Source organism: Manduca sexta, chromosome 20 (genome assembly GCF_014839805.1).
Source record: "Manduca sexta isolate Smith_Timp_Sample1 chromosome 20, JHU_Msex_v1.0, whole genome shotgun sequence".
Taxonomy (NCBI): domain Eukaryota; kingdom Metazoa; phylum Arthropoda; class Insecta; order Lepidoptera; family Sphingidae; genus Manduca; species Manduca sexta.
The window spans coordinates 10,526,408-10,552,254 of NC_051134.1; the positions used below are offsets into that span (position 1 = coordinate 10,526,408).

The 25,847-nt window shown below is 35.2% G+C and overlaps 1 protein-coding gene across 1 annotated transcript in view; it reads right to left on the reverse strand.

Moving 5' to 3' along the window:
* The window catches only part of LOC115440685 (tolloid-like protein 1), a 96,712-nt gene that overhangs the window by 5,612 nt on the left and 65,253 nt on the right, over positions 1 to 25,847 (reverse strand). Inside the window, exons 7-12 of the mRNA XM_030165096.2 lie at positions 24,954 to 25,132; positions 17,407 to 17,637; positions 16,731 to 16,871; positions 1,470 to 1,673; positions 1,166 to 1,278; positions 485 to 633 (exon numbers count right to left, since the gene is read on the reverse strand). Coding sequence (XP_030020956.2) covers positions 485 to 633; positions 1,166 to 1,278; positions 1,470 to 1,673; positions 16,731 to 16,871; positions 17,407 to 17,637; positions 24,954 to 25,132 — 1,017 coding nt within the window. The remainder of the gene's footprint in view (positions 1 to 484; positions 634 to 1,165; positions 1,279 to 1,469; positions 1,674 to 16,730; positions 16,872 to 17,406; positions 17,638 to 24,953; positions 25,133 to 25,847) is intronic.

Genomic DNA, 25,847 nt, shown 5'->3' on the forward strand with positions numbered 1-25,847 from the left:
TTTCAATTTATTCAAGCCTTCTAATCTCGTTTTGTGCTGTTGTGATCTATTGACTTCATTACTATAGTAAAATATAGTTCGTAACACCTGTTTTGAAAAACATAACCCGTACTAGTTCTTTTATGAAAATAAAATGAGCGGCGAATCACGATCAATATATTATTTAAGGTTTTGGGTTATCTTAAGATCGATCTCCAGGTACGGATTCAGGATCAAGCAAATATTATATTTAACATAAAATACTGGTTGTAGTGTCTCATATGTAAGAGTCCACCTCGGTAGGTACCACCGCAATGTCTATTTCTGCCGCCAAGCAGCAGCATGTGGTGACTTTGTGTGGCACATTTTCAAATTCTTAGACTCATACTTTTTTCGAAAACTGACACCATTTCCCATTGTTGGGACAGTAGAAATGGGGGGAGGGGCTTGTATATGACAAGGATAGGAAGAAAAGAGTCTCAATATAAGTGTTTTATCAACAAACCTTATGTCGGGTGGTATCTTATGACCGCAGAACATGCCGATCAATGGGCTATCCATCGAGTCACCATCCCTCACTTTTACTTTGTCGTAGGAACACGTGTCGTGGTTCTCCACTTCGAAGGAATGGAACCTTAACGCCACTTGATAATCCTGAAAGAAAATATGTTCTTTGATGATTTAATGCGTAGATATTTAGATGTTATATTCTATACAAAGTTAAATGAGCATTTTGAAGGCGGTTGTATATGACCTTCATATCTAGCGCAGTTTAATGATTTTTTTTATTCGTGCATGGTAGATAGTAAGTAAAGTGGGGTCCAATAGAATGTCGACTGACGAGATATGATTGCCCCTAGGCAATCGGAATAATTATGCCCGCCTGTTAGAATCGGATATACACAGGCTGATCATGGAACACGACACACTTACGTGGGCAACTATGGCGATTTTTAACACCTTGTGTACGGTAGTCAAATTAATGAATGAATGAAAGAATAGAATGATATTTTAGTAATTTAATGTCCTGATTGATGATTTATAGCAAGTTAGACCAATACCATCATACGAGTAACATGCATGCTTTGTTTATTTAGTTTAATATTAAAAATAATTTCTTGGTTAAACGCGTGGGAGTACTACAAAGCTAAGATTAAGCGGTAAATGATTCAATAGATTGACTAACCTGTGGAACCGACAGTCTCCAAATACAAAGCTTATTAGGCTGGTAATCATCAGGGTAATTGGGAGACTCCAGATGACCACTGCTATCAACTTCTATATCACCACCACAAACAGCTGGAAATATTTATTTCTTACATCAGAAAATTTAAGCTATAGGTAAAACTCTATGCCTTAATGTTGAGTGGGTAAGTTGCTAATGGAGGACATTTCATATATTTTCTATATTACTGGATTAGTATCGAGTAAGTATTGCACCAGTCAACGGATTTACTATTCTTATTCTGAATTCTGACTCAATAAAATACCTTCGTAAAACGCCTTAAATCCTCTATGCGGCTTTGGTCTCGGTCCTGGTTGGTAAACGACCGTAAGCCTGGACCCAGTGGACCTCATGATGGGCCCCTTCCCTGACCCACAGATGCGACCCAGGACAGGCGCGTCGGGCATGTATCCATCGCGTACTTCCACCCATTCCGAACGACAGCCTTCCGACTTATGGATGTCGATTTCTATAACAAATAGTGAATGTTAAAAAGAATTTTAATTATAACTGGTTTGAAATAATTTTCCTGGAATAAAAAATATGTAGGAGCATTTTGAGTTAAAAAAGGAATTTTACATAAAGTATGTACCTACTGCTAAATGCCTAATATATCACGTGGATCAGTCGGTAAGTATTTATAAAGACAATAAGAAATGTGTATTGAGTGAACCTCATATTTTACATAATAATATAGGACATATCAATGTTGAATGTTGTGTTTTCGGCTCCTGCGTCAGAGGAGGCTAGGGTTTTGGTTCTTTGAGAGAATGACGGGAAAAGAGTACGCGATCAGAATGCTATGGAGTAGCTTAGTCATACAACAAACTTCCTTAATAAGGATTTAAAAAGAAACGCGGGCTATGTAGTTTATAAGAAAAATGAACCTTGGAAATACTATTCACTGTTTCAAACTATTCGAGAATTTATAATTTCCTTTCAAAATACTTTCTACGCAATCGTTAGTTCGAAGTTGTTGACAACTTTGCCTGCAGCATAACTTAACTGTCTTGTCAGGAATAATTAAAACTACCCTGCAGATAACAAATGCGAGCGAGCATCTTTGCTGTTCTATTATTAAAAAAACAGATATATCTAGACATTTTCATTTTTATATCAGTTGGCTGTTTCTATTAACAGTTTCGCAACATATACGATTATATTACTGCAGTACATATCTACATAATGCGACACGAGAATCGTCAATTTACCAAATGTATTATCGACGTATAACATCCAACTAGATTAACAGCGCTATACTGAAACCTCAATCGTAAACTAAGCTCGCAGTGACCAACGAAATTTACGATCAGCCACCCACTGGCCAGTTTAGCACGAGCTGCCCATCCTCCCTCATCGTTTACCAGTGACGTCGGGTGCAAAGATTATGACGAAACCACGCAGGTCTACATAAACTGGTCCTTTTGCGCAGAACACGCTTCCAAACTGGTCAGTAAACGTATCGAAAGGAAAGTTATTGCCCACGACAGTTGTGTTCGGTGTGAAATATTAAGCTATGTTACGATTACTGGGACTGAATCAAACGACACAAGTTCAATCACAGGGATGGTATTAAGTATTGTTTGTTGCTGGATTGTCATTAATTTTGGACGGATTTGAGTGTAGTTTCGTAATGAATTTTGTTTAGAGTAGTTTTGTGTTGCACGGTGACAAATTGAATAACATATTACATAAATTATTGGATGGTAGGACTGTAATTGAACTGATACGTATATATGCTTGGGTTAATGGATTCTAGATTGAAATTATTGATATATATTTTAATGTGCTATTTATAGTCAGAGGATCTTATTACGTCTGCCGAGGTATATTCGTCTTTTTGCAATTACAGACGTTCTAATTGAAGAATAGCTTTGATAGCCGTAAAGGCAAAAGAGTAAAAAAATCCCCCATTTACCTATACAGCTACAAAAGTTGTATTTCGATTAGAACGCCTATAATTGCAAAAACGCAGATTCGCCCCGGAATAGGGCCCGTTGACATTACTACCTAATATGTTGCTCCACTATTTCAAAAAGCACTTTCATTGCTATGAATAGTGACGATAGAAGTAGAACGATTGCTGTGATATAACGCATTCTTAATTAAATAAATTTGTTATATTAAATCAAAAGATTTTAATGTCTTAAAGATTTCATTTATGCCCTTCTCAGACATTACAAAAACTTCTGACAATAATCCAGCAACGTAATGGACATATGAAATCATATCACAAACTGAGTTTTTTAAAAGTCACGCGCCTAATACGAAAAGTTTTGCGGCATTTCTCTGTCTATCAACAAACGAACTGGCCGTGTGATTGATTGCAAGACTTGGCTGAAATGGACTCCAAATGAAAACTGAGTGTTGAGGTTAAAAAGGTTTATCCACTGCGTGATTGGCTGGTAGAAATTACAGGGGTTTTAGAACATTTTTACACTTTGGTATTTCGCATAGGTATAATGTGAGTGTATTCTGGCTTGCGCTTTATGAAGTTCTTAACAATCTAACCACAGAAGTTTGAATTGTTCGACGGTCTATATTTTAATACGTAGTTTAAACTGTTAGCTCCAGAAATATTTTTATATTATTAAATCATTTGCATAAAAAAATACAATCATATTGGATTATTTTAAATTAAAACTGAATATTATTTACTCACAAAATACTTCCTTCAGCACTTTTTCGACATTAAAAAAAAATACAAAAACAAAAAAAACATTAAAATTTAAGCCACGATTATCTTTGTGCATAGTATGACAAAATCTAGACAGCGACAAAAATCACACATTCCCCATAGAAAATTAAAAGGCTCTATGACACGTCAAATGAACACAAACGAACAAAGGCCCCTATGAGATTTTACTACAAAGTGGCAATATGGAGCCCAGTGTATCTGTCGGAGCGATTCGCAACACAATAAATCTTGGTTCGTGTCACTTTTGTTTTAATGTTTGTCACTCCGCTAGTGTTGTTGGTCCTTTCCATGGACCTGTGATGTATCATTGGAATTATATTTTGCTAAAATTAATGTAGTTTGTCAACTTTTGTTTGGATGTTTGATTATTTTAGTGGTCACTCTGTGTTTTTATTAAGGCCTGCTTTTTGGATTCACGAGGTTATGGTTTTTTCTTAGGATGTTTCGAGGTGGATTTCGTGCTTTATTTTACATCGGTATTAGATAGCTATTGATGGCATCAATAACATGCCACGACTACGAGATATTTTGTGACCATTAAGCGCGGGAAAAAAAAATAAATAAAAAGCGGGGATAGCCTAGTTGGGTGTGGAACTGCCGAGACGAATGTCCGCAGGTTCAGATCCCAAGGGCATACACCTCTGACTTTTCAAAAAAAATCATGTGCGTATTCTTTGTGAAAACATCGTGAGGAAACCTGTATATCTAAGAATTTCTCTATAGGAATTTCGAAGGTGTGTGAAGTCTACCAATCCGCACTAGGCCAGCGTGGTGGACTAAGGCCTAATCCCTCTCAGTAGTAGAGGAGGCCCGTGCTCAGCAGTGGGCAAGTATATAATACAGGGCTGATATTAATAAGCGCGGGAGCAACTTTGAAAAGCTGTTGTTCAGATTTTCGTATTATGTGACCTTCAAAATATTTGTATACACCTAGATCCTTTTTTATTATAATATGTAACGCGATATGTAAATCTGTCGCCTACGTTACAGGCTGTGCCTAGTGTAGGGACCAAGATACAGTTTTTGTCCTATGATCTAAATTTAATTTTATTAGTATGTTACCTAAGACTTGTTTTAGTTCATAAGGAAAATTGTGCTTTTGATAAATAAAATAAATAAATATTTTACCGTACCTTAAATAAGGCAATATAAAGGCTGGATTTTAAATATCCATTGTAACCAAATCCCAATGCATAGACATTGATATCCAGTGCTAAGGGTCTCACAAGATTTATGGCCCTCAGTGACCGGTACAGCGCACTTAAAATAAGAGCTGGCTATAAATTCATTAATTCACCGGAATCCATTTATATACGCAAGAAAGAAACGTTTGCATGTATCGGGGCTTATGTGGATTTATATTACGTCTGACCAGGAGAAATTATTTCTTTGTTCTTAGACGATGAAGGGAAACGCATTTGGGTTGCGGGGATTGTTTTAAATAATGTTTAATGCATAAGTATTAATTGACAATAGTAAGAACATGAAATAAGAAATAGATATACCGTATTAAGTTTAGTTAATAGGATCCAAAGAATTTTACGCGTGGCAAAAGTGTATTTGTTAATAGGCTAGGGGCGAGAGTGGGCTAGATAGTGGCATATTTTAAAGTACGAGCAGCACAGTTACAATGGGAGCCTTGTTTTTGGTGTTACAAAATAGGCACCTGGATGTAGGACGCGAGGCGACATAAACTGAGAAGCTTATGCTTAAGGAGAGTATAAATCTGGCACCAACGTGTGCTAAAAATGAATATTTGCAGTCACCAATAAAATATTGCTTTAACCTTCAAGCCGCACTTACAAACTATATAGCTATTGAAATGAAACTATATTCCGTATTAAAACGCGTTTTTTATATGTCCTAAAAATAGTAGATAAAATCTGGAAAATAGTTTTATTTCAATGTCGCGTAAACATAAAATATCATTACTAAAGCAATATTATTAAATTATATTTTAAACTAGCTTCCGCTCGCAGCTTCGCCCGCGTGGATTTCGGATTTCAAAAATGGAGGAGTTGCTCAATTTGTCGGGATGTTTTTTTAATGTATGGTGGTATGCAGGTGGTCCGATTGTCCGGTCAGGGTCTGATGATGGGATCCTGGTGAAATCGAAGGAAGCTTATAGCATGATTCAGTATTCACGCGTGATGGCTTATTATTAGCGTATTTCATGTATAACTTTGGTGTTTCTATACCGATTTCTATGATTCTTTTTATGGAATATTTAATAATGTTAACTTTTTAATAAGGGATGACTGAGAGTGTTATAAACGTAAGAGTAGACAAATATAATGAGAAAGCTTCGAACTGCTAAGCTATCGGGAGTTACACGTGTTATTGTGAGTCAACCATAAAAGATAGACATATGCTGTCGTGGGATATTTTTTACTTAATTTTAAGGAGAACATTTCCGTCATACATGATTTCTGCGTAGCTTTAACCATTAAGGTTGCACACGCGACGGAAGCTTAAAAAATGGAGTAACTTCTCCCGTTTTCCCAACATTTCCCTTCACTGCTCTGCTCCTATTAATTGTAGCGTGATGAAAAGTATACTATAACCAGCACAGGAGTATGACAAATAATTGTACCAAGTTTCGTTAAAATCCGTCGAGTAGTTTTTGTTTCTATAACGGTTATACAGACAGACAGACAGACAGACAGAAAGACAGACAGACAAAAATTTTACTAATTGCATTTTTGGCATCAGTATCGATCCCTAATCACCCCCTGATAATTATTTTGGAAATATATTTCATGTACAGAATTGACCTCTCTACAGATTTATTATAAGTATAGATAACGACTTACTATATTATAATTATTGTGTTCCTGTTTTGCGGTAGAACTATGAATGACAGATCTCTAAATGGGATTACACTACGTTTACTAATATTGTCCTAACATCAAATGCAATAATGACTAGTAACTAGCTGCAAATCAAATAAAATACTATAAACACGATCTTAAAGCAGCTGACAATGAGAGTCATTTAGACATTTATCACCGTTTCTCCGATCATTTATTCTCCGTTCGCAAACTGAACGCTGTGGTCTGCGATCTTTTACTCCTCATAGAGAACTATAAATCAAAATACTTGCATCATTTAATAAAGCGATGTGAATGGATGTGTCTACGCCAGTGTTGAACGGTGGATAAGAAACATAATATTTTTTAGTTAACCGTTTATTAGAAAATGAACTTAAGGTATTTATTTATTAACTTAGTAATTTATTTATTTATTGGTTTAAGAGGTTTTTTTTCTGTATGAAAGGAATTCTCGCAAAATTAAAATAAATAAATATAAATACTGATTTCCATTTAATTTAGATTTTACTTTTTTAGTTTATAAAAACTGTCTGTAAAAGTTTAGTAATGAAAAGAAGTTCCGAAATGTACATACTAGACTCACTGGCTCGGTGGTGTAGTTGTATTGAGTGCGCAATATGAAAGCTGGAGAACATGAGTTCAAATCCCGGGTCGGGCAAAGTGTCTTCATTATCAGTCCGGTCTAATTTGTGCCCGATATGGCAATAGGCTCGCCCCCTATAACATTATGGGACGGAAAACACTTAGCAAAAAGGAGGTGCCGTGGTTCCAGCTCTGTTAACCCCTTTGGATATACTGGCGTAATGTCTATCTGTGTGTGTGTTAGACTTTGCTTAACTGAAATAAAATAACCTATAATTTTGATTGTAAAAATATTTTTCATTTAAAATTCCTTATTTTTAAAGACCATGCTTAGATAACGAATTATTTTTTATTATCTAATACTATTTACACTACCTTTGCCTCTTTGTTTAATTAATGTCGCGATTCTCTCCACGCTGTATAAAAAGGCCAATGTATACAATCCCATCACCACAGCGGACCTATTTCTTGTTCATTGACTCAGAAACACGGAGTAAAGTTCGCACACTCGTTATCTGCACTCGCTAGGGGCCGTCAATCAGTTATACACTAACACTTATTGGTACGAATACAAATAATTCACAATAAATGTGATCTGTTGGGTATAGGGAATTGGTATCGTGATCAGCTTAGACTCTTTTATTGTTGTCTCATCCTATCCTAGACATAATATAGGTATCAGGACCGTAGCTAGACTTGAATTTAAGGTAGGGCAGCTGTGATTACAGCTAGGGCGAAAGTAAAAATGTTACTAGATCTGAGCTGGTCAATCGATTTTTGGCTTTCTTGACTTTTGATCGTGAATTAGTCAGGTTAATACTTACGTAGTTATTAGGGTAATATACAGATTGTAACAAAATACCCTTAAATCTCGAATGGTTATTCCACCTATCAATACGAATAACTCTTGCTATGGAACCAACTTCCAAATCGTGAAATAAAAAACCTGCTGCTCCATATATTTTGATTGAGTAGTTATTTATAATTAAGTTGATTATTAAGGTAGGGCATTAGTATTTTAAGGTAGGGCAATGCCCAACAATGCCTCCCCCTAGCTACGGCCCTGATAGGTATACACTATACACTGTCCAACCTTTCGCAGCATACTGGTATCTCATATATGGGAGTGCGCTTGGGTAGGTATCGCATTGTCTATTTCTGCCGCCAAGTAACAGTGTGTAGTCACTGTCGTGTTTCGATATGAAGAATATTTTAGTTAGTGTAACTACTGGACATAATAACCCTTAACATCTCATGTCTCAAGATTTTATTTTTATTTATTTATTTATTTATACATATATTATAACCATAACAGTTGATACTAATGCGATGTTATACAGATTTAATCTTAACAATTTATTTCAATACATCTATGAGCCATTTCAGTGAATTCTGACAGGTTACAAGATAAAGATGGCGAGTGCAGTGGAATACCAATACAATACCTTGTAATTCAAGGTATTGGATGGTGTTTCTACTGTATGTATGGGCGGTCGTATTGCTTACAATCGGACGAACAGCGAGCTCGGCTCAACATTGAAAGCAATAAAAATCATGATGATTTCTTTTTAACTATCCAGAAAACCTAAGCCAGTTTCCTCTCGTGGTATTTCTATCCTTATAAAGGAAGTTAAAAATAAAACCGTTGATGAAAAATGTGACAGTCATAAATTAGGTTCATTACATCTTACAGATTTCGTCATACACAATGATTCGTATAATTGAATTTATGATCAACATATTCCAGTATCGTTTATAAAAAAGTATAATATTACGATATATCATACGTGATTCGAAAAAGCTGCATGTTTGAGTGGATCAGAGTAGTGGATTGTTATGAAAACGTGCTAGACGAAAATAATGATGCAGAAAATTTATTGGAAGCAGAACGTAAAGATTGGCATCAAGGAGTTTAACGAAGTGATTTAGTTCTAGATGTTTACACGTTTAAAAATAATTTTCGTTTATTTTTTTTATTTATTATTAGTTATTAAATTAGATGATGCTTTTTATTTTACTACAGTTAAATTGAGGAGTTTAACGAAGTTATTTAGTTCTAGACTTTTACACGTTTTAATATATTTTTCGATTTTTTTTAAATTCATTTAAATTAGATGCCTTTTATTTTACTATAAGTTAAATTAACGTTGCCTATGTCTGATATAAATATAAACGTTAGATAGTAAGGTTATATAATTGTTTATTAAAATAGAAATGTTTATGTTAGTGTTATTCCTTATCAATAATTAATAAATGATAGTAAATTCTACACATAATCTTTATTATGCCTTAAAAGAGATCTTTTACGTAGTATTTAAATAGAGATTTTCTATTGATAATATAGATTGCATTAAAAATAATTTTAAACATTATTATATAATATCAAAATTTTGGGAAATCGTTCCTTAAACTAAATCTATTGGGCTATAACCAGGCATTTTGTCAACCTGGTTGAGAAATCAAGATAGCCTAGATGTAGGATATGATTATAATTTTTTTATATAATGTTGGTTATATATAGTCGCTGTCATATCAAAATGTCGTATATTTAAATAACACAAAAATATTTTTATAGTATTATGCAAAAGTTATGTTTTTCCAGAAAGGGATTCATTTTACTGTGTATATTCAACCATAATTATTAAAAACAGATTGTAAACATAATATGACCATATATATTTTTTAATCGACTTCAAAAAGGGAGGAGGTTATTATATTAACACGGCAAAAAAATTTTTTTTTTTGGTTTTGAGTGGTTTTTGGAAGCGGTTTATTTTATAAAAACCAAAAATATGACAAATTGATATGCCAGCGATATTATTACGTATTATGAATACTTACTCTAAAAATAACAACATTGAATGTAACGAAGTAGACAATAATATTAGAAATACCCTAATGTCCAACAAGGACGTATTAGAAGGAATTTAACACAAACAACACTAACAATACGATTATGAACGCTTGTCCACACAGCTATTTGTCAAGGTAGAGATTAACGACGGAACACGTGTCGCGAAATATACAGGTTCAATAACCACAAATAGAAACCTCATATGGTTTTTATTAGACTGAGAATAGTATTTCACTATGTTTCATTTTGTGAAATTTTGAAGTTATACTTCTTTTGACGTGTTAGGGAAAATAATGAGAGTAAATTTGAACCACACCATGAAATTAGCTAATCATTAGTTAAATTATTATATTATTATTTAGTATGTAATAAGTGTACAAATAAATTAATAAAATAAATGTATTAAAGATGATACTAAAATTAAATGAAAATATACGATACAACAAAACATTTGGACTGAATTTTCGTTAATATAATTCTCTCCTAATGAATAAAAAGGCATCGGAATATAAGGCCGTAGCCGACCTTTTTCACTCATTGCATTTAGCCACGAAACATTCTGCTTCCGTATCAGGAAAACCCTCAAAGATTTATTGTCTGTGGAAAGAAATCTATGTTCCGGTGTAATCCGCGTAGTATTTTTAAGATAAATCTTGAGCCTTATTAATTTATTATCAAGGTCCTTGTTTTCTAATAGGTATTTCATAAATTATACCTCTTTTTTTAAGTTACTTTTTTTACGTTTTATTCATATCTTTAAAAAAAGCAATGCGTATAAAAATATAAAAAAATAATCACTTCCGCGAAAGCCTAGTTGGTGGTGGAACATACTGCCGAGACGAATGTCGGCAGGTTCGAAACCTAAGGGCGTACACCTCCGACTTTTCTAAAATTATGTGTATATTCTTTCTGAATTAATGCGTGCTTTAACGATGAAGGAAAACATCGTGAGGAAACCTGCATATCTGAAAAGTTCTCCATAGGAATTTCTAGGGTATGTGAAGTCTACCAATCCGCACTAGGCTAGCGTGGTGGACTAAGGCCTAATCCCTCTCAGTAATAGAGGAGGCCCATGCCCAATAGCGGGACAGTATATAATACAGGGCTGATATTATTATCTATACTATTATATAAAGCTGAAGAGTTTGTTTGTTTGTTTGTTTGTTTGTTTGAACGCGCTAATCTCAGGAACTACCGGTCCAAACTGAAAAATTCTTTTTGCGTTGGATAGCCCTATGTTCGTGGAGTGCTATAGGCTATATATCATCACGCTATACCCAATAGGAGCGGAGCAGTAATGCCTAATCTCAGGAACTACCGGTCCGAACTGAAAAATTCTTTTTGCGTTGGATAGTCCTTTGTTCTTGCAGTGCTATAGGCTATATATCATCACGCTATACCCAATAGGAGCGGAGCAGTAATGACTAATCTCAGGAACTACCGATCCAAACTGAAAAATTATTTTTGCGTTGGATAGCCTTTTGTTCGTGGAGTGCTATAGGCTATATATCATTACGCTATACCCAATAGGAGCAAAGCAGTAATGGCTAATATCAGGTACTAATGGTTCGAACTAAAAAAATCATTTTGTATTGGATAGCCCTTTGTTCGTGAAGTGCTATAGGCTATATATCATCACGCTATGACCAACAGGAGCAGAGCAGTAATGGCTAATCTCAGAAACTAGGAGTTTGAACTGAATAATTCTTTTTGTGTTGGATAGCCCTTTGTTCCTGGAATGCTATAGGCTATATATATCATCACGTTATGCCTAATAGGAGCGGAGCAGTAATCGCTAATCTCAGGAACTACCGGTTCGAACTGAAAAAATATTTTTGTGTTAGATAGCCCTTTGTTCCTGCAGTGCTATAGGTTATATATCGTCACGCTATGACCAATAGGAGCGGAGCAGTAATGAAACATGATGCAAAAACGGGGACAATTTATTAGTTTTGAGAGCTTCTGTTGGGTGCGCTGCGTAAACGGTTAAAGTTATGCAACAATAATGACGGGATTGTTTCTCTCAAAAAGTTCTACAAAAATATATCATAAGACAAAGTCCCCCGCTGCATCGGTCTGCCCGAACGTGTTAAACTCAAAAACTACCCAACGTATTAGGATAAAATTTGGTACGGAGACAGTTTGAGACCCTGGGAAGAACATAGGCTGCCGGGAAAATATATAGCGTGACTTTTATAACGGAAAACTTTAGCCCGAAAAACTTTATAACGCGGGCGGAGCCGCGGGCAAAAGCTAGTATTATTATAATTGCTTCCGATAGCTGGAAGCTCAAGACCCAAGCCAAGAGCGGTTAGGGATTCTAAGTGAGAAATCTCCTCACAATGCGTGCCATTAAAAATAATATTACTGCCACCTTATTCATTTTTTTCTGCTTTTTACAGTTTTTGCGTAATTTTTACTTCGATTGATTTATTTTTTTACAAATTGATAATATAGTTTACCGTCGCATGATCTATATATATCTATTGTGAGTTTGCTTCTAAAAGCTGGCCATGGATCCAAGATCGTCTGTTTTGATTGGCAGCAGTGATCACTTACCGCTGGGTGAACAGATCATATGATAACTTCCTAACATACCATAATTATGTTTTTACTAGCTGACCCGACAGACGTTGTCCCGTCTTAACTATGAATTTGCAGCGCGCATTTTGTCAATCGCTGACAGTTATTTCAAGCAATGTTTTGACAGTTATATAAAATTAATATTTTTGTTAAGTTTTCTTAAATTTTCTGATTTTCCGCGCAATTTTTAAAATTTTTTCTTTCATAAGAACCTTCTCCTGACAATAACAAACACAACAAAAAAAAATTATGAAATCGGTACAGCCGTTCACGCGTGATGGCGTACCCAAGAGAATAGGGATTCATTTTTATATATGTATATAGATTATACAGTGTTATATAACTCCAGAAAAAACGAGAATACAGAAAAAGGGCTTATTTTTTCTAAAATCCGATATTCGTGAAGACGTGGCAAATTGATTTATGTTTCAGATATGTCGTAAAGGAAACATATTAGAAAAAGATAGGACGGATTGTGGCTTCAATAATTCAAGACACAATATCTGGATTGTTAGAAAATCTTTCGCTTAAAATAAGAAATAATAATTGTATTTTAAATTAAAATTACTGTCTATAATTCCTTTTTGGTATATACATAATATTTTTAGCGTCCTGGAGTTTATGGAGTTTAAAATTCTTGTATTTAGACGCAATTACCTATCAAGCAAGTGTCATAGTACTCTAATTAGTTTGTAAAAGTAGTAACAGCGCCAGATTGTTTTTTATACGTTCATGGCCACTTGACCTATTACACCTGTAAGTAAGTAGTAAGTACAGTGGAGTCCAAAAGAATGTCGCGATCAGTAGTTTTCGAGTGTATCGCGTTCAGACAGGCAGACAGATGCGGCGAGGAATTTTATTTTATAATATATTTTTTAGATTTTTTTAATAGGAATAATTCCTTGGGTGTCACTAGCAAATATAGCCTATTTAATTTATATTTATAATAAATTTAAATTACAATTATCTTCGTCCAAAAAAATAATAATTTCCAACTCATGTTTTCGATCGGGCTTCATGCTACGTAAGACATTGAAGCGGTATAATAAGATTTATTAATGTATTATACATTATCTAATTACGTAATACTAATTACACGATTATGGGTATCGGTTTCCTTCCGATCGAGTAGAACAATTGTGTTCACGAAGCGTGTATCCATATTACTTCTATTGTGTGAACGTGTTTAATTAATTACTAACGTTTGCTCGCAGATCTACCCGCGTGGAATACAATGCCATTTGTATTATAGAAGAGAGTCGTCCATGAGCTAACTTTGTCTTTCTGTGTGACAAATATCTAAATAAACTAATATTTTTGTTAAATAGTACAATTACCTACATTATCATCTAACAAAGCTTCCAATAGGTCTGGAAATCTTTGGGAGAGGCCCATGTTCAGCAGTGTACATCCTGTGGCTGATGATGATGATGATGATGATTGGTTAGTAATATTTTGAATTTAACGTATAATAACACCGGAATATATATTTTTTAAATATATAGAAGCAGATGTAAAACGACCGATAGTACCTACCGATACATCCTTCCTGTCTCATACAATAGTCCTACTTAAGATTAATGTCACAATATTCAATTTGTAAAGGTTAAACCCAAATTGTTAGTGGGGTTCCTTAACCCACTATTAGGCACTACTGTTCTGCGTCTCAATCTATCGACCGATTTCCAATAAGCAATCTCAATCTTAATCTTCGGTCTAATCCGGAGAATACACCAATGACAATAAATAAGCAATTTGAAGGCATAAAAAGAATATTTTCATAGGTTCATTTTCGCAATGGATAATAAAAGCGATTAGGATTATAAAAAATATCAAATTAAATTCTTTATTCATCACTTAGGCGATCGCAGTTGCGCTTATGATAAGTCAAGATACATGAGAATAGGTATTTAATTATTACCCAAATTAAGTCGCTTATATAACAGACATTTTATTCTTTATAAAAATCGGCACTCATGTATTTTGGTATCATGTATTGACATTTACAGCCGCTCAATACCTGAAAAGATCCATATCTAAAAATAGTGGAGAGCTTGAAAAAAAATTTCGTGCTCACAATGAGGTCGTCTCAAGTAGTCACTTAACGTGAAATTGGGCAGCCGGGACCCTTCGCAAACACTCCACCGGGCCGGGCTGACAATGTTCTTTTAACCAGGGTATTTGCTGCCGCTCTGGATTGCTTCCCAGAAATCTTATTGCTTCCATTTTCATGTATTGTGAAGCGGGGTTTAGATTTATAAAACTTGCAGTTATATTCCGCAAGCAATTTTAGGTGTACACAGACGCAGGCCATCTTCTGTATATTTGACGCTTGGATTCATTTGTGTATAGAATTATTTAAATATTACATTACCAGAACGTGGAATGGAATATAATTTGCGGAAAGTGGGTGCTCCAGTTACGTTTCTAGCTGCCCTTTCTGAGATACAAGGCGTATGTATGATGCATCTGAAAGTTCTTGCGCAATAAATTACTGCAAGACCTGGTAAATCTTAACTTAGTTTAAGGAATAAAGACTCGTATTTAGTGAAAATGCTAGTGTTGGGGAAATATGAGAAGCTTTGGAATTTCATATAGAGATCTATGAAAATTATAAAGGCAAGTGGATTATCTGACGTAAATGACCTTTATCGGCCAGAAGTACCTATGTCACGGCGAACCTTTAATGCATAACTTGCCATTATTTATAAAAAAGGGCCTGTAACGTGCCATCTAAAGCCCCTTTTTAGGGATTTTTATGGTCCGACTATGTCTATCTGTTTTTTAATATGGCTAGGCAAAGTGATGTCACTCCACCTGGTATAAACTATTAAGCAAAGTGAAGCCCAAGGAAAGATACATATACAATTTAGTGCCCGAATTATTTTGTCACGTGCTACCACTAGCAAGCGTGCTATTGATTCGCCATCCCTTATCTAGGGTGTCAGTTAATAATAGAGAAAATAATGTTTTGATTGATATTTGAGGCAATTTTACTGACCCGGCAATATGCTGTTCATTTATATACAATCATAATTAAAATATATTTAAGAAACACCTTAATCGACATTCGAGAACATTCCAACTGTCATGATCCTTATACTTCTGTAACCAAAATAATATAAATGCGTAAATCTATATAAAAAGGATGACGTCATTAGGTATAAATCCTTCTTAAAATATATCCTATATAAACAAAACGCTGAATACGATGTCAACGCAGCTGCTATTGAAACCACAACACCGCAATCCAAAACAACAGATGCGTTTGACATCAGTTCACATTGTTTTTGTCTTCAGTTCGATAATTTAGCGTAGCCAAACAACAAAATAAATCATGGTTTTAACAACGATGATCAATAGCGCTCAAGTCAAATGTAAATTGTCAAGAATACCATTTTTTTTTATTGCCTTAGTAGGCAAACAAGGGAGCCGTCCGCCTGATGGTAAGCAGCATCTGTCGCCCATGGACTAAAGCAATGCCAGAAGAATAACCAAGCAATTACCTACTGGATATATCGGCTGATTATAAAATATTATTCACGGTCCTTAATTTTTGCTACGAATATTTCTAATAGTGTTATAATGACGTAAATAATTATTATACTAATTAACTTTACACTTCATTAGAAATATTATTTTTTCTATATCTAAAATAAATTCAACTGTTTGAAGTTTATTTTACTAAAGAGAAACGATTGATAAAATAACAAAAGTTTAAATACGATTTAAAATTTGAATTCGTTCAGCTCGTTTTGTGGCTGACTGTACAACAACTGATTGTTTACACGGTAAGACGCGAAGGCCCTACGGGCAGTAATTAGATATAGCATTGCGGTACCCCGGAGCAACTACCTATATATTAAAGAAGTCTGGTCTCGGCAAATAAGAGGAGATTGACAAGGTAGTGTACGCTATAACCTCTCATAATCCTTGTATAGTAACAGATGATGTATGTAACAATACTGCTAAACTTACCAGTGATGTTCAGCACGACCCTTTCTCCATGCGTGGCGACAATCCTCCACTCGCAGCGCTCAGGAGTGGCTGGCACAGGCTCCGTCCCCCATCCCGGGGAGTTGAACCAACCAGAATTACCGAGAAGAGTTCTACCGCATTCTGTTTTTAAATTTAACATTATTATTTAATTTGAAGCATGCTGTTCTTGAACTAGGGATGTGAGAAATTGATTTTGAATTGTAATTATTAAAGTATGAGTAACAGATACTTAAATTGTCTTCCAATTTTGGTATCCCATATAATATTGTGATAAACACTCGTGTTTGGAAACTAAAAATAAAACATTTGCACATCATCTCTAAGGAACGGAAATTAGTAGATCGACCTCACAGAGTTCTATTTATATTTGATCTGCAAATATTTGTTTTATTCGTGGGTGTTGTGAAAGCAAAAGGCTCTCGCAGTTCTTTATGTTCACTATATAGTCTATTCTAGTAATAGACTACTTGTATTTTACGAGTAAAAAACTTAAACTAAGTTAGGCACCGCGCAGACGCTGGAACATTGTTCCCTAGGAACACAAATAGCAGCTGCTTCGCCAAATTTAAAAATCAGTTTAGAAGTATTGCTTCTGTACAATGAACGGTATCTGCGCGGTGCCTTATCTTCTCAGTGTATATCGACTAAAACTTACTTGCGCATTTGTAAAGAAGATTAGTCTGTGCTATATCGCTGGCACTGAGCCTCACCCGCTGTCCAATCTCCGGTCGTTTCTTCCCATGAACTTCTAGAGGCAGTATGGTGTCCAAATAAGTTCCTTTGCTAAACGTATTCCTTGCGTAATGCATTATGGAATCGTAGTCATACGTCTGTCCTAAAGAGTTCACTTCTTCTTCTGTTAGCTTGTTGAAGTTGTATTCTTGTCCTGGAATTAAAGGTTAAAATGTTATTTACATGCTATACCTGCTTTATATAACGGAAAGTAAAGTTCAATTCAAATATGTCCTTCGACAGTCCAGAATGATGCTGTTCTACTTTACTAGAAAGTAGACCAGTTAATTCCAGAATGGAACACACTAGGACGAACTGCTGTATTCGATTTTGACCAGATATGTATTTGATTAATCCAGAATATTTTCCCATTAATACCTCTATTCGGACCCTTCGGTTCTAGTGACGGGAACATAAAGGTGACAAAGACAAATAAAATGTTGTCAATATTTTATACTCATGTTATCTTTTTAAATATATATTTAAAGTCACCACCGCAAGATTCAGACATCTAAATACATATAACTCAAATGTGACTGACTGACATAGTGATCTATCAACGCACAGCCCAAACCACTGGACGGATCGGGCTGAAATTTGGCATGCAGGTAGATGTTATGACGTAGGCAACCGCTAAGAAAGGATTTTGATTAATTCTACCCCCAAAGGGATAAAATAGGGGATGAAAGTTTGTATGAAACTTTGTCAATTTTAAACCGATTGGGCTGAGACTTTGCATGCATAAAGCTACTATGACGTAGGCATCCCCTAAGAACGGATTTTGATAAATTCTACCCCTAAAGGGTAAAATATGGGATGAAAGTTTGTATAAATCTTCTTAGATTTACGACTGATTGAACTGAAATTAAAGATTGGAACTACTATGGTGAAGACGTTCGCTTAAATAGGATTTTGATAAATTCAACCCCCATGGGGATAAAATTAGTTTGAACCTATTAGTACTGGGAAAATATGTAGCAAGACTTTTATCATACAGTGGACTTTTATCCCGGAAAACTCCTTCACGCGGGCGAAACCGCGAGCAAAAGCTAGTAAACTTATATATTTTTAATTAAAATAACTTTTCAAAGATGCTCCGACATTTCGAGAGCTTTTTATCTCGACATCAGTGAATGCCTTTTTAAACTCATACTCAAGCCTCTTTCGTGCATTCATTAAATTGAGTTTATGTTTTAGCCTTTTATTTCAGTGTATACTGACGTTTCTTTGCGCGGCACAATTATGAGCTAAGTAAAGATAGGTAATTAAAATATAATAATAATAATAATAACAGCCCTGTATTATATACTTGCCCACTGCTGAGCACGAGCCTCCTCTACTACTGAGAGGGATTAGGCCTTAGTCCACCACGCTGGCCTAGTGCGGATTGGTAGACTTCACACACCTTCGAAATTCCTATACAGAACTTCTCAGATGTGCAGGTTTCCTCACGATGTTTTCCTTCACCGTTAAAGCGAACGATAAATTCACAAAGAATACACACATGATTTTTTAGAAAAGTCAGAGGTGTGTGCCCTTGGGATTTGAACCTGCGGACATTCGTCTCGGCAGTCCGTTCCACACCCAACTAGGCTATCGCCGCTTATTAAAATAATGTATTTTATTAATAAAAATATTTATTAACCCTAAATATCTTTAATAATTATCATTATATAATAGAATAAATATTAGTAAAGTATTTTTTATATTTATATTTTCAACTCCTTCATTAAATTATTTCATGAAAAATAAAAATATACTTAGACTAGGAGTTAAGTACTTTGCGATTATCAAGTTTTTTTTGTTACGCATACAAAAATGCCAGGTAGTAATTAAAAAAATACCGCCAATATCAATAAACGATCCTAATCGCTTTTTTTGATCTATATCAAAATTGAACAAATTAAAACAAACTTTTTTTTACATGCTTACATATGATTTACTTTCTCGAATGAATCAATTAATGTTTCATTCATCGGTGTTTTGATATTCAGTTTGTATCAAATAACACAGTTTCTTATTTGGTGAAATGACTTATTCCTGCGAGCGTACTCCATTAACCAAGCACTACTGTATGAATTCAGTGCAAACATTGTTAGTTATAATTATAATTAATTTTGCAAGTCCGAGCCAAACACATTAGCGTCGGAAACTCATTAAGATAAGTGCACGTTTGTAGCATAATATTATTTGTTAGAAATAGGAAGTTATTTCTTTATCACACAATAGTACCTTGGAGAATATACTGATATGTTGATTTATAAATTATACTATTATACTAGGTGTCAATGACAACGGATGAAACTTTCTGAAAGAGAACCCGACATAACTTGTAGATACTAATAATATACGTAAATGCGGCCTGGAAATCGTTATGATAATTCAGAAGGCAGTCATACTTAACACGTGCAGAATCGTCAGAAAGTTTTTATCAATAGATTAACATATCAAACACCAAAGTTGTTTGGCCAAAAGCCCGCAGCTCTGGTGAAATACCCCAGAAATGGAAGAAGTTTAAAAAATATAAAATAATAATAATTAGATAAATTATTAAAGGAAAGCCGGTAGGGATCGGGTTATATGGACCCGTCGCCACTATTTATTTACGAGACTGAGTCATTTTTGACTATGTCAGTCTCAGAGTCACTTCACAACTGCTAGGTGTTGCTCGCGGCTTCGCCCAAATTTCATCTTTCCATTCAGATTTCAATTCTATTCAGCTGTTTCTGGGTTGACATTTATTACACAATCAAACATTTTCACAGACTTTCGCATTTACTACTTTTTGCTAGCGGCTCAAACTTTTACGAAAGATTCTTTTCCCGTTGTAAAAGGTAAATGTTGCTTGCTAAATTTGTGAATTCAATTAATTTTTTGATAGATCACGCCGCATACACTGTCGAACTGATGTCGATTAACCATCGAATTATTATATTTTGTATATTTATTATACTTTATATAATATAGGTTCAAATATGTCTTGGTAAGAGAAATCGTGTTCAATAGTATGTTCGTAAATCGTGTTAGGCTCGCCACCTATCACAACATGGGTCGGGAATAAGCTCGGCTAAACAGAAGGAAATAAAACTCAAAATACGCCATCGTGTAAAATAACAATTGTAGAAATAAAAAATACGTCACTATTTTATTGATTTACTAAAATCGATATTTAAAAAAATACAAACAAAATATAAAACCTTTCTCTTAGTAACAAATTAATTCATTGCAGGTCCACTAAGTAATTAGCAGTAATGTGGTTGTCAGCAAAACACGGCCCGCGGGACCTCCACTTTACCATCCGGTCCATCCATTAAGCAGCGTCGCTCTTCCGTCAATATTTCTATTTGTTTTCATTCTTTACTTCCATTTACATTTTGCTCGCCGGAGGCCCAGGACTCCCTCTTGGAACCCCATTCTTCCTCAAATAGCATCCCTCCCTATTTATTTCTGTGCCGAAGTGGGTTAAGGCGATAATGCCTCTGAGTGTATGTATTTATGAGTTGTGGTAAATATTTATGATTTGGTCACCTACTTGCTCTATTTTTTTCCTGTCATAATAAAAACGATACTATTTGAATATTATTCGGTGGCGAAATTGTATTGCGTGCGGGGTACAACTACAATTCCGAGGTCTCGGATTCGAATCATATTTTCTAGAAGTTATGTTGCGTTTTTTATTCAGTACCAGCTCGATGTCTTCTGGAATGAGGAATGGATCTGATATGTCTAGAATTTATGGATGTTATGTGTTCGTTCCCTTTTACATCATGGGATATACACATTGCGAAAAGTTAGTGCGTGAGTTGGGCATCTGCCTACCCACTTAAAGATAAAAAGCGTGTGTTTGTGTGTGTGTGTGTGTGTGCGTGTGTGTGTGTGTGTGTGAATTAGAATATTTGTTATTCATAATTGATGAAGGTTTAAAACATTCTAGAATTTATTTTAAACCACCAAGTAATTAGTAATTCTTATTCAAGTGGATAATTATCAGGTCGAATTTTGGTATGAAACTTTGGCAACACCTTTTGTTCTATACAAAGTTTAAAGGAACTATTTAAATCAATCCTTATAGCAAGGATGTTACGGTGCAAGATTGTTCAACCTAAATCCAGTTTTAATAATTAGTCAAACTAAAACTTATTGCTTAGGTAATAAAGATAACTTTTGCTTTCCCGAAACTCTCAAACAGTTTGAAATTGGTGAGAATTTGGACCGGGTATTTTAGGTATCCTTGCCTTCCTTCCCGCAGAACAATGATATCAATTGGTTACAATGAATTTTCTTCGAAGATTGTTGGAGGCATTACTTGCATCAAATAGTTTACGAAGAACGTTAGTTTGAATAATTTGTGATTGATGTTTGTACTTCTTAAGGCCCTTTTCTTAGCCCGTTTATTTCTCCTATTGAATAATTAGATATTTATGTGGACATCAAATTTTACCGGTAGGCGAAGTATGTAGAAAAATGACAATATAATGACTATTATGTATTTAAATGTATTTATATTTATTAAACAACCTAGAGAAAGGTGAAACTTCGCCTCCATTCTAGAATACACGCCATAGTTGCCTTTGCCTGAAACTAAGAAGAAAAGACATGAGTATAGAAAAATGAAATTTCTGGGTAAGCATATTACGTACTTTTTAACGGACTTAAAAAAAAGAGGAGGTTCTTAATTCGAGTGTACTTTTTATTCACCCACTCCAAAATTGTTAACCGGTATATATGTAGGTAATGTTGATTTTTTAGTTTTTAGTGGTTGTTGAAGGCGGTATAATTTTTAGTTAAAAAGTTTTTTGTTTGAAAAATATACCTGGCATTTTCCAGTAAGCACTGAGCCGGGATCAGAAGCCAGTTCATCTTTATGACTATATCCTTCTATCCCCTATCACGTTCAAATAAGTAGGCCATTAAATTCAACATTACGTTCTGGACACGCCTGTGTGATATGGGTAAGTGTTCCTCATTATCCAATTACATAATGTGTACTACGTACTTAGCGTGACTGTTTCAACAATGATACTGTTACTAAGCAATTACGACCGTATTATGCCTGTATGAGGTAGGCAGAGATGTAATGATACTTCGTTACTAATTCATCAGAATTCTTTCAATCGTATCAATGACTAGCTTTCGCCTGTGACTTCAGCCGCGTGAAAAAAATTTCCGGGGAAAGACTAGCTTATAGTACTAAGGAGTAATCTATCTGTTAGAAAAAAAATAGTCAATAACAGTTTAGTAGTTTCTTGATATTAGTGCGTTCAAGCAAACAAGCTTTTCAGCTTTATAGATTAGTATGGAAGTATAGATAGATGAAGGGCCTTTTGTCATTCAATTTACATACCAAAGCTACACTTAGAGGTGAGTGCATTTGGATCAATGTTAATAGGGATTAGAAAAGCTAAAGATTTTTTTTAACTCCCTAATCGGAACTCCCCTGATTCTGAAAATTCTTTTATAACCGTTAGTGATATAGGCTATTTCTTCTATAGAAATGGATTCAATGTAGAGGTCATGATTTTAATTTGGCCGGTATTAATACATTTATGTATAACATGAAACTTTAAAAAATAATATTCCTAATTAATTGTTATCAATTTACTTTCTCCAGAAGTCATGCAAAAATCCTTAGCTATAGCGGGGAAGTGACAAGGCCAGTGGAACCGGGCTAAGCGAGCGTGTTACGATAATAAACAGGAACCGAAGAACGTCGCCGAGGCTGTGACGTGGCGTGCCGGATGTGACACTGACCCGCTGTCACACCGCAAGGTGACACGCATATTTGTTACTTTTTTTCAATTTCATTCTATGATTTATGACAGTGAGATACTGCACGTGGCTTAGAATTTCGCTGATTTTTTTCGTAGATTTATGCGTACTGTAAGTTTGTTGAATTTTAATTGTATGAAGGTGATGTTAAGTGATAAATGGTTTAATGATTAACTTGTTGATAAGAGTGACAGCCATCTAGGGGTTATAAAAGACGATTCTATCATTATCTTCACTAAGGATGAAAGAAAAATGTCAACTGCCGAGAGATGTTACGCTTAATAAAACGCAGTTATGTCGAGCTGCTTAATTGTTTTCTCATACGCAATAATTCATATTATCATCATTATCATCAGCCTCCTCCAAAGATTTCCAGACGGACCTGTCGAAAGCGGTCTGCATCCAACGTGTTTCTGTGACCTTTATCAAGTCGTCTGTCCACCTTGCACTCCTTGCAGGTGTACGTCCAACGCTGCGCTGACCAGTAACAATACATACAGAAACTCAGAAAATAAAGACAACATCCTCAAAAAAGGAAAGTCACTGCAATTATAAATTCATTTTTTTTTATTCTGATTATAAGAGACATTGAGTGTCAATTCTAAAATCACCACTATCACTGTCTTAAACAAACCACTCCCGTGACGTTATGAATCCAAATTACACGTTGGTGTGACAAGCGATCACGTGTGAAGATCTAAAGACGTTTCAAACGGATTCAGGTCAAGTATAGCACGTCCGTACGTCACGCACCACGACCGAGTGCCCTTATTTACGTCCCTAATCCCAGATTGAAGGTTATGAAGACCCCGGATCGGACTTGCAAAGGATTTTGCGATATTGGTATTGTCTATTTGTGGACTTTGAGGTTTGAATTGGGGTGGAAATCGAATGCCACGTTTAATTTGCAATGCATATTATGTTTTATGTTTACCTTCTCATTCGAACATTAATCTACAGAAATAGCGATTAATATATTTTCTTTTGTGTAAAAAATGTTTCTGATTAAATTTGGACATCTTAATTGTCTTGTTCTGGCCATATCATTATAGCTCGAAGCTCGCTTTACCATTTAAAGAGAAAATTTGAGGTCTGTTTATTGTAAAAGTATGTAGGTAATAGGTATATTATGTACATATTGTTGTTCTATTCCTTTATTATTTACCGCGTCGGTTATGAAATTAGGGATTCACGCCAGTTCCGTTCCTTCTGAAATCTGTCTTTTATCCAATAACTTTATTACTCGCTTACTTACTTTCCTATTTAAGATAAACTAGGTTTACAGAGTAAATATTTGCTTCTCTTTGTTTACGATAGTACGTACATACTGTTGTTGCGTTACAATAACACGTAACATCTTACTAATATTACAAACATGTTCGTATATGAAATCCATGCAGACAGATATAAAGTATGTTATCGGAATAAAAACTATATTATTAGGTTGCTGGAATACCGACCACCGTACACAAGGTGTCAAAACTCGCCACAGTGGCCCACGCAGGTAAGTGTGTCGGGTTCCGGGACCAGCCTGTGTATATCCGGTTCCAACAGGCCGGCATAATTGTGCCGACTGCCGAGAGGAATGTTAGTCAACATTCTTTTGGATCCCATTCTACTTACCATCAGGTGCAGTGGGGTTACTATGCCGTGCCAGCATCAAAGAAAAGGTAAAGTTGAAGGAACACTAAAAGTACTTACCATGCATAATATTGTCCCTGATGATCTGGACATGGTGATCGCGGTCAGGTCGCGTGTGCTCGTGCCAGAAGCCGACTACATGTCCCAGCTCGTGGACCACGATGCCGAACTTATCACAGTTCTTGCCGATTGATATGGCCTGAGCGCCACCACCTCTCTTGCCGACGAAGGAGCAACACCTGTAGGTAGGGTTGGTTAGGTAACAATAAGATAGCATCACGGCTTTTCGTGTTTTAGGAGTAGGCAGAACGGTATCAAACCTTAATTTTGTTAGCAGTTATTAGTTATAAAGATAAAATTGAGGGGATCTTCAAAGTTGATCTTCTTCCGCAAGGACTATGAGTCAGGAAGAGCCGAGTGCAAAACTAGTATTAAATACTTTAGTAGATAAACCTTGTAAATCGATCGAAACTCTTAATTGTTAGCAAACAGAAGTTTTGCTAACTTTATACTCGTCTGCAAAGTTGTGTACTGCCTGCATCAGTTTTGAATCGCCGCTTCATAAATTAACCCAATAATTTTATTCAATAGAAATTTATTGGCATAAATAAATTAGCTACCATTAACCACATCAATTGGTATTTTATTTTATATAAGTTATAGGTTGATGAACAAGAGACAATAAGCTAGAAGTTCCAGTCTTCTACCATAATGATGAGGAAATAGCTACTCAGAATCTATCATTGGACAAATTTTGTGTTCTCAACGTATGGCCCCAAGATATAGTTTAGTTTAACAAACTTTTATTAAACCGTGACCCAAAATTTACATCGTGCACGTTGCTTTTTAATATAGAGATGAGCCAAACGCAATCATTTACTTGAAATCATTTTCATTGAATATTACAATGACACAGAAACATGAGAGGTGGAATGTCATCGCTATTTGCAAGAT